Genomic DNA, 10,798 nt, shown 5'->3' on the forward strand with positions numbered 1-10,798 from the left:
CCTCCTTCCACCTCCGCTTCCACCCCCTCCTCGCCTCCAGCCCACGCACTCGCTGGCCCCGAGGTTGACCGATGGGGAGAATGGCCACTCGCCTTGTGCGAGGGAGCGTTTTTGTGAGGAGTACTCCACTGCGTGTGGGGGGCCACTATGGGGAGCGGTGGCGCAACGGTTAGGGGCCGTCCATAAATGACGTCACGCACCTAGGGGGGAGACATATTTGTGACGATGTGTGACGAGGGGTGGGGGTTGTGAAATGTGAAGCCACATCAAAATGCGCAACTTTAAATAAATAATAACAGGTTCTACGTCATTAAATTGACTTTTTAATAAATGTTTTCTCCTACAACATCAGAGTGGAGCGCCATTTTAAATACGCACTACAATGACAGAGCTTTGTGACGTCATATTTGAGGGGGGGTCTGACCTTTTGTGACGTCGTGTGACGAGGGGGGGGGGGGTCAAATTCGTCCAAAATCGCGTGACGTCATTTATGGACGGTCCCTTATGAAATATACGTCATTGTATCTTTGTTTTAGTGATAAGGGAATAAATACCCAAGTCGCTTGCTCTAAAGTAAAGTAACCTGAGTGAACATTGAGTTTGTTCCCTTACTAGCCGAGCTGTCTCAACACTTAGTAAATTATAAAATAATTAACACATTTCTCTGTACCAATGCATTTACTTTGCATTATTGTATCGACACATAGTCTATAACTCGAGAGCCTCTCAAATGCAGTACAGCAAGAAGGTGTGGGCTGCCCCCACGGAGTTCAGTAAGTTTATTGACACACTCGGATCTCTCTGTCTGAAAGTTCATCAACAGCGTGGCCCTGTCCTGCCATCTGGTGGGAAGTGTCGGAACCAAAACCTCAACACGTTCAATAACACCGCCGTGGCCTTCAAATGAAAACGAAATAATATTTTTTTAAACTTTTTTTTAAACACGCTTTAATGAAATGTACCGTACTAGTAATGGAAGAACTCCACAACTCCAGGAAGTGACCCCGAAGCTTGCCATAACGTCAGGGATCGTGGCCAATTACAGCCAACGTCAGTTGACCGTGGACAATTAGACCCAAGCCGAAACATAACATATAAAAAATAATGTTTTAAAATATAGTGTTTTATTTTTAATGATAGAATATAATATTGTCATCGGTATGACATACGTATACCAAGTTGTCAGTCGATACCACATTGGGAAGTGGGTTAAAATTGAGTTACAATATTTGAGGATACAACGACAATAACAACAGACAGAGTGAGTTAAATAAAAGCGTGTAAAAACGTTATATAAATAGGCGACGTTTCGGGCAATGATCCTTCGTCATAGCACTTCAATAAACGGGCCAGTAGAGAGACAGAGTGGTTGATAACGAGTCGGAGACTCCATTTGCTCACACCGTGGGGCCTGATGAGAATTGCAGTCGACAACATGACTTATGACACCAGCTTGTTTAAATAGGTATACGGAGAGTCACACTCACAGGAGCTATTGAGTAACAGACGAACCCCTTTAAAAAAAACGTGGCTATGTTTTGGGCAGATGTTTGATGTAGGATATTAAAATGCGTCTTGTTCAATGTTTGTTGCATAATGTGTGTGGGGAGCGGTGATGTAGCGGTTAGCTGCGCTACGAACCCAGCGACCCGAGTTCGATTCCCGCACACGGCCAACACCAGTAGACGATTATTTGAACCCGTCCTGGGCCTCCCCTAGGTCGACTCAACTGTGTAAACATGACCACTGAGGAGACAAAGGCGGCTGGCCGTGGTGCTGGTCACCCACTCCCTTGTGTGCCGTGCCGACTTTCATAGGTGCTCGCTAACAGCACTTGCTCCAACAGTATGTGAAGGCTATGTGGGGGGGGGGTCTTTGATATGAGAATCGGCTGCTGTTATGATTGAGAGTTTGGGCTGGCTTCTGGACCCAGGTATTGAGATGCGGTTTTGTGACGTGGGGGGGGGTCTCTGATCGCTATTGTGACGTAGGGGGTGAGTCTTTGATCGCTAATGTGACGTAGAGGGGGGGGGGGGTCTCTGATCACTATTGTGACGTAGAGGGGGGGGGGGTCTCTGATCGCTATTGTGACGTAGAGAGGGGGGGGGTCTCTGATCGCTATTACAGAGACAGCAATTTACCCTTCTGAAGAGGACTTTTTAAATAAAATGTTACCTTGATTTGAAGCTTTCGTGACTGCAATGATTCATATTCTTAGGTTTTTTCGGTAAAGTCACGTAGGTAAAAACATTAAAAAGTAAAATAAAATAAAAATAAAAATCACGACGTTTCGGAGGCAACACAAGCTTCCGTCTTCAGGTGGTACCGTCACAGCCACGGCAGCTGTATCAAGTAAATGAGAGATTGCAGGAGTTACCACTGCGTTTATATAATGGTTGGAGAAGGTGGTGGGGCAAGGGCCGCATACTTATTATTAATATGGTAAGGTGAGGTTTGAGACTAAGAATAGACTGCATAACAAAGGCTGAACCTTTATTATGGAGAGGTGCAGGATCCTTGGGACATTCTGTCTACAGGAAAGCCACCCACACAGATTCCTACTTGAAACCGGATTCCCACCACCACCCATCTCAAAAGAATTCTCTCATCAAAACGCTATACCACAGAGCCCATGGCATTGCTGACCAACACCACCTGGCCAGTGAATTAAGACATGTACATCGGGCCCTCAGGATGAACGGATACTCTGACCGCACTATCCGCCAAGCTGTCTCTCCCACCATACAGAAACAGCCACATGAAACTCTGACCAAAACTATCACGTTGCCATACATAGCAGGCGTGACCAAAAAGATCTCCAAAATTCTAAACAAACATAAGATCCAAGTCCGATTCAGTACAGTGCATAACATCCGTGATTTGATTCCATCTGTGAAGGATGTCGTTCCTGACTTACAGTATCCTGGAGTCTACAAATTGAGTTGCATTTATGGTGATTGCTACATTGGAGAAACGAAACGTCATGTTTCTGATCGTGTCCGCGAGCACAAGTCAGATCTGAAACACGGCAGAACTGATTCTTCGGCCGTTGCCGATCATTGCTACAACTCGGTGGGCTCTCATGAAATTGTATTTTCCGAGACCAAGGTTCTCTGCAAACCTCCTGGCTACCATCAAAGGTTTGTACACGAAGCCATACAAATATACAAACACAGACATAATTTCAACCGTGATGACGGTTACAAACTGAGTAATCATTGGAAAGATGTGATTAACCATGCAAAAAAGATTTAACTACACTTATTTGCCAATCTTATTTGACAGACAACCATTACTGTTTAACCATGTTTAGTGGTGGTCTTCTTGTTACAGGTTGAGTCACAAACCGCACCTCTCCATAACAAAGGCTCAGCCTTTGTTATGCAGTCTATTCTTAGTCTCAAACCTCACCTTACCATATTAATAATAAGTATGCGGCCCTTGCCCCACCACCTTCTCCAACCATTATATAAACGCCGTGGTAACTCCTGCAATCTCTCATTTACTTGATACAGCTGTCGTGGCTGTGACGGTACCACCTGAAGAGGGAAGATTGTGTTGCCTCCGAAACGTCGTGATTTTTATTTTATTTTACTTTTTAATGTTTTTACCTACGTGACTTTACCGAAAAAACCTAAGAATATAAAATGTTACCGTTTCCATACCTGTCAACCCCTTATCAGTGCCCCACCTTATTACAGTGCCCCACCTTATTACAGACCAATTCAGACCTTATTGGTCACCCAGTGACCCTTATACATCTCAACTTTCATCTTACTAATTCCCATGTTTAGTCTATGGGCAGTGTTGAGTCTGTGGTGTAGTGTTGAGTCTATGGTGCAGTGTTGAGTCTATGGGCAGCGTTGAGTCTATGGTGTAGTGTTGAGTCTATGGTGCAGTGTTGAGTCTATGGAGCAGTGTTGAGTCTATGGTGCAATGTTGAGTCTATGGAGCAATGTTGAGTCTATGGTGAAGTGTTGAGTCTATGGTGCAGTGTTGAGTCTATGGTGCAGTGTTGAGTCTATGGTGCAGTGCTGAGTCTATGGTGCAGTGTTGAGTCTATGGTGCAGTGTTGAGTCTACGGGCAGAAGGTTGCAAGAGTAAGGCATGCACCAGTCGAAGTCCGGGGAGCACCACGGCTCTTTATTTGCCTCGCGAGCGCTCACGCGAAACACGCCCCCCTCACTCCGATTCCCGCCGAGAAGCGCCCCGATCGCCCCGCCCCTTCCGGTGACGTCACACGCCCCCCCCTTTTCGAGGCGTCTCCTACCTCTGTCGCCCCGCCTTCTCTTTCCTTTCCCTCGTGACGTCATCCTCTCATGGGAACCTCCCCCCTCACGTAAGTATCCGTGCGGTACCTCACGTAAGTATTACTATACAAGGAAGGAAGGAAAAATACAACGGGACAATTTGCTCCGTTCCCTATTCCTATTTCCCCTATCGATATCTGCCCTTGCGTACCTTAGTCAAGTGATGCGTTGTATTGTTACAGGGGCAGAGAGAGAAAGATGGGGGCGCGAACACAAAAAACCCCTCCGTAGTTCTACCGCGATTCTCACTTGAATTCAACTATCGACAGATTCCCACCGCCGACAAAACGTCCCTGGACGAGCTGCCCCTCGAGGCGGAAGGCGGGCAACAGGGGCTGAGCGAAAGTGCAGCGGAACGCGTGGAGGGGTGCCATCGTGTCGGCGCAGTGGAACGCGACGAGCCCGGCGTCCCAGTCCAGGTACACGCCGATCCTCCGCAGCGACCTCCCCGGCAGTGGCCTCCCCGGCGCCAGCGCCAGCGTCGCCGCGACGCCGTCGTGCCACGCCACGATCCTCTCGCCGTGCTTCTCCAGGCACCACGAGATGCCGTTCATCCCGAGGCGGCACGCGGGCCCGCTGCCCTTCCTCGCGATGGACGCATACGAGACGCCGACGCGGCACGCGCGGCCCGCGGACGCCACGTCCACCTCCCAGTAGTGGCGGCCCGACGAGTAGGCGTCGGAGCAGAGCACCTGCTCCCACTCGTCGAAGCGAGCGGAGTTGTCGCGGCTCAGCAGGCGCCTCAGCATGACGTTGGTCTCCTTGGCCGCCAGCGTCGCCGTTTTGAGGTCTCCGGAGATGCGGAGTTCGCTGTGAGCCGAGTTTTGATCCAGGCTGGGCGATTTTCCATCTGCGAATTAATCAACGTTAATTTGTTGTCATGGTTTTAAAAAATATATAATTTGAGTGACTTGCTTACCACTTTCTCTATGTGCCTGTGTGTACTGTGTTTGCTGTGGGGAGCAGTGGCATAGCGGTAAGCGCACTGCACTACGAACCCGACTACCCGAGTTCGATTCCTGCTCATGGCCAACACCAGTGACGATTTATTTGAACCGGTCTTGGGCCTCCCCTAGGTCGACTCAGCCCCAGATGAGAACCTGGTCAGGCGTGTTGTTGGCCACCCATCACCTGATGTGTCATAGGTGCTCGCGAACAGCACTTGCACCAACAGCCTGTTAAGGCTATAGGGGTAATCTTTGTCTTTGTTTGTGTTTGCTGTTGTTGTAATTCGCTGACCCCCCCCCCTGCCCCCATACTGGACATCTGCGTAAAAGAGCTTTACAGCTCATCGGATTCCTCCTGCGGTTTAAATAAAGATGAAGATTCTGATTAATTAGGAAGGCGCTGGGAGCTATGCACTTTTTAAATATAAATGCGTGTTTAGTTTGTTGTCATTCCCCCGCACCTCCAAATTAGCACGGTTGGCTACGTACAGTATGAAAGAAATTCAAGATACATACGTACATTAATGACCCTGATAAGTGATCATACTTACATATGCCATACGTGTGTGTAGATATTTATCTTTTTGAACAGCAATGCATCGTTGTTGTCTTTGTCACATGTAGCATGTAGGGGGAAACTGGAACATACACACAATAAACTAAACTATTTATTTTTTAGTCTATGTAGCTCTTTTTCAGAAGCCACCTGGCTACTACAAATATTAGCTCAACGAAGTGGCTTATCGAGATTTATAGCAGCAGCCAAATAATTTAAACGCATGACGTTCATTTTCAATTTGAAGGGAAAACCGGAGGACCCGGAGAGAAATCCATGCTACTACGGGGAGAGAAAGAGAGACGCAAACTCCAAATATATATATCAGTCGTCGGGATCGAACCCACGTCCTCCTGCATACCAGGCGAGGTAGTTAACATCTCCTAGCCACAAGAGGTCAGACATGGTTGACAGGCCCCTTATGCTACTTTCAAGGGCGTGAGACGATACTTGCAGCAACAACCTGCAATGGTTTGCTCGCACGACTTCTGGCAGAAGGGTCTCACACAAGAGGGAGATCTGGACGACTCCTCCAGATGGTGATTGGCCTACTCCTCCATGCTGGCGGGAACGGTCCAAGGATCTCCAGACTATGAGTTCATTTCTGCCATGAGCAGGTAAAGTCAATGGGGTTTCGAGACCCAAATCAGGGCCAGGATTAAGTCCGGGCCCTTTAATCTTGAACATAATAAGTGGCACCCGGTCAAATCTGCTGTGGAGGTACCCTGGGACGGTTTTTTTTTCCAGCCGTAATGATGTAGGCGTTTTAGCCGATGATTTAAGGTCTCCTACGGAGGTGACAACACTCGTATGAGCACGTATACTTTGAACAAACCTAATTGCGCTGTACAGGTATTCCCTCGTTTATATTCACGAACTTGGCTATCCGCAATCTTGGCTATCTGCTAATCGCATCTAGATCTATCTATATGACTGCTGGATCGAGAGAGAGGGAGAGAGAGAAAGAAAGTGATGAGAGATAAAGTGTAGTATCATCCTAATTTAAGGTAACTTCATTTATAAACTATGAATACTTGAATATGTATTTCTATTTAGGTTATCTTAATAATAACCATGTTTTGTGTTATTATGATAACTTTCAGATATTTAATAGTTATTTACTTATTTATTTAAGATAATTCCTTTTAAAAAGATATGTTTTCGAGAGGCCAATATTATTCTCAGCAAAATATGCTATTCATGACCATCTCCGGAACGTATCACCTCTCACAGCGAATATCAAGGTAACACTGTAGATACCAACACCAATTCTCGCCATTCGCCACTAAGTGACGGTGAAGTCACCATGGCGTTTGTGCCAGGCTATGTGCACGTTAAGACCACGTGATGTGTCGAACGCCCGCCGGCAGAAGGTCATGGGGCAGACCCAGGTGCCATGGGTCGAATTAATAAGATGACTTACATTTCTTAATTAGTTGAGTCCTGTTGAAGCAATCCGGCGTGACGTCTGACGGTCCATTCGTGCTGACCCTGGGCCCTGCTGCCGGCTGCACCACGTGGGGACCCTTCGGCCCTCTGGGCGGCAGCAGATCGGTCCGCTTGAGCGGAACTCTCGGCGGGACGCTCGGCCGGTCTCCGTCATCGCCTGCGACGATGTTTGGAAGTGGCGGTATTGGCGTTGGCGGCGGCGGCGTTGGTGGCGACGGGGAAGGTAGTGGCGGGGAAGGTGCGGGCTTTGCGGAGCCCGTATAGACATCCAGCAGCTCGCCGAGCCTTTTCTCCAGAGGAGCGGCCATGGAAAACTGGGCCCTCGGCGCAGGAGAGGGCTCCGGCGGAGCTTTCGCCAGGGCGCCGAACCTTGCGTGGAAAAACGTGGCGCGGTGGTGGGTCACTAGCAGTGCAAGAATATCCTAGTAGCAAAAGTAGCATGTGCTCCTTATCAGTGTCTTATTATATTAGTAGCAAAAGTATCAAATGCTATGACCCCAGCACTTTCAAGGGCCCCGCGCTAAATGCTTTCAAGCTATCAATTCCGTACTCTTTTGTTCATTCGGTAAAGTCACGTAGGTATAAAAATTAAATAGAAAATAATATATCACGACGTTTCGATCGAAACACAAGCGGTCGTCCTCAGGCGGGAAACTTATCCAGCAGTGGAACTATTCTTCCTGGTTCAGCAGTTCCACTGCTGGATTATTTTGTCCGCCTGAGGACGACCACTTGTGTTGCGATCGAAACGTCGTGATATATTATTTTTAACTTTATTTTATTTTTCTACCTACGTGACTATACCGAAAGAACCAAAGAGTATGGATTCTTGCAGTCACTAAAGCTTCAAATCAAGATACTATCAATTCCGGTTCAGTGATTCTGCACTTGCTCTATTACTATAGTACTATACCACCTTCAACTTGTATGAATGCCAGGGTGTTTAAGGTTAGCGATTTGTCGTATTATCTGGCTGTATAGCAAATGGAAAAATACAATTGCTTTACTATGCAAGTAAAAAATTGTGTTTTAATATTTATGTGTATTTATAACATATGCTACAGGCCCTGCACTAGCTTTATCCGGCACTGGTCACTAGAACTGGAGTTTGGAAACTCCCCCGGTTTAAACTAAACGATTTTGTGAAATGAGAACGATCAATTCCCTCTGCCAATATCCCAGGGCCTACGGATCAGCAGCTGGTGGTGTATGAATTGGACGGGTTAATACAACATCTGCATGCCCATGACCTGCTATGTTTTACCTTACCTCTCTGAGTCTTGGGCGAACCTCTGGAATGGAAACAGTGTGAATGCACACACACACACAGGCACACGAACACGCACGTACACACAAAGCAATTAGCAAGGAGTGCGGGTTGTTTGCAACACGGTGGAGTTTCCACCACACGATTAGCATGTACGGCAAGACGACGTACATCGGTTAACGGCCTGGCTGACACGAGACAGCTGATCGTTAAGTGTTGACAAATTCCGAACGTATTATCCAGTTGTTGACTCATGCAGCCACACATTCACAGACTGTTGGGCCAAGGCTATTCACGAGTAGCAGCACCTATGAAGGCCGACACGGCACACGAGGGGTGGGTGGCCAACTCCCCAGTGGCGATGTTTTACACACCACACCAGGTACTCATTTGAGGCTGAGTCGACCTAGGGGAGGCCCATGACCAGTTCAGATGATCGCTGTCACTAGTGTCGGTGGTGGTCTTGAGCGGAAATGGAACACGGATAGCTGGGTTCGCAGCGCAGAGCGCAGTGCTATCCGCTACACTACCGCTCCCCAGACACACACACACAGACATACACACAGACACAAACACACACAGACACACACAACAACCGCCATTCGCCACTAAGGGGCGGTGACGTCACCACAGCGCTTGTGCCAGGCTATGTGCACGTTGAGGGCACGTGAAGTGTTGAACACCCGCTGGCAGGAGGTCACAGGGCAGACCCAGGTGCCAGGGGTCGACTGACTGAGATGACTGGCCGATGCACCACCTGTGCTCCCTAATGTGCCAAATTGCTGTGCTTTAGCCACCCAGTGCTCCGCTTGTTGTTGTGAGCGTCGCTTCTCTGCCCTCCGTTGTTGCTGGAGGGCGACTGCCTCCAACTGCCCAGTAGCATCCTTCACGACCCAGTCAACGCAGCCTTGGCTGCTGGAGGAGCTCACGAATGGGACTTTTTCCAGATCTTTCAAGGATTTGTGAGCTCCTCACACAATCCAGCCTGATATCATAGGCCTTGACCAGGTCAATAAAGCAGAGATGTAGGTCTTGTGGGAATTCCCTCCACCTCTGCTGTAGCGGATGGACAGAAAATATGGCATCTGTGCAGGACCGCCCTTTTCTGAAACCCTGAAACCACATTGGGGCTCCGCAAGCCTCTCCTCTGCGTGCGTGGATGCACCGATGCCGGAAGAGCGTGTTGGTAATTACAAGCCCATGGGTTGCACAAAAATCTAGCAGCCTCCTACCGTTGTTATTGAGCTGATCTGGCCCATGCCTTCCAATCACTCCAGACCAGGTGCCAGCATCACGATCAAACACACACACAGACACACGCACGCACGTGCGCGGCCACTTGTTACCTGGAGAAAATCCACTGGATCCTCGGTGACCTCCAGGTCCTGGATTTTCCCGAGCGCCTCGCGGAGCTCGAGCTGAGCTGCCCGTCGCCTCTCGATCTCGCGGCGAACCCCCATCAGCTTCGAGGCGAGCTCGTCGTCCACAGCCGCCAACGCCGACTCCCGGTCCCCGGCGATGAGATCGAGGAGCTCCGCATATCGGCCACTCAGTCTCGACTTGGTGCCCGCCGCTCCATCCTGGGGCCGGCAAAGGGCAATTGCGAAGAGTTGCGTTTTTTGTTGTTGTTTGTTTTTGAATGGTAACAAAACGATTGCGACGTTATAGTCCCAAGTTGCTCGTCACTTTTGTAGTGTGTAGCGTATTGTGCAGTGTGTAGCGAAGTGTATAGTGCAGTGTGTAGCGTAGTGTATAGTGTAGTATGTAGTGTAGTGTGTAGCGTAGTGTATTGTGTAGCATAGTGTAGTGTAGTGTATAGCGTAGTGTGTAGCGTAGTGTAATAGTAGTGTATAGTGTAGTGTGCAGCCTAGTGTATAGTGTAGTGTATAATGTCGTGTACAGTATAGTGTAGTGTCTAGTAGTATAGGATAGTGGAGTGTATAGTAGTGTAGTAGTGTTGAGTAGTGTAGTGTATAGTGTAGTGTAAATAGCATCCGAAAGCGCCACGCGATGCCGGTGACCGCCTTCGTTCGAGGGCTTGGCCAAAAAGCCGCACTCACTGACGAGATCGGCCAAAGCGAGGAGCTCACCTCCATCAGGCGGGTCGTCTGCTCGAGATCGGCGATGCCGGCGGTTATCGCCACGTCCTTCCCGCCCAGTGTCTCCTTGAGCGCGATCAGTTGGCTCTGCGGAAACGCAGTCACGTTCACCGTCGGCATTGCTGCTTGTCGCGAGCTTGGGCATCGCGCATTTGCCCGCGGCTGCTCGT

General features: G+C 48.8%; 1 protein-coding gene across 1 annotated transcript; it reads right to left on the reverse strand.

The window, feature by feature from the left end:
* Window positions 1–4,124: 4,124 nt before the first annotated feature.
* Window positions 4,125–10,762, reverse strand: LOC144740507 (uncharacterized). Its single transcript, XM_078623353.1, has 5 exons — window positions 10,620–10,762; window positions 9,876–10,109; window positions 8,532–8,554; window positions 7,237–7,631; window positions 4,125–5,160 (listed from the first exon to the last, which is right to left on the reverse strand). The coding sequence occupies exons 1-5, from the start codon at window positions 10,746–10,748 to the stop codon at window positions 4,556–4,558; spliced, it is 1,386 nt and encodes a 461-aa protein (XP_078479479.1). The 5' UTR covers window positions 10,749–10,762; the 3' UTR covers window positions 4,125–4,555.
* Between the last annotated feature and the right edge of the window lie 36 nt (window positions 10,763–10,798).

This window comes from Lampetra planeri, unplaced genomic scaffold (genome assembly GCF_965212315.1).
Source record: "Lampetra planeri unplaced genomic scaffold, kcLamPlan1.2.h2 scaffold_2227, whole genome shotgun sequence".
Lineage (NCBI taxonomy): Eukaryota > Metazoa > Chordata > Hyperoartia > Petromyzontiformes > Petromyzontidae > Lampetra > Lampetra planeri.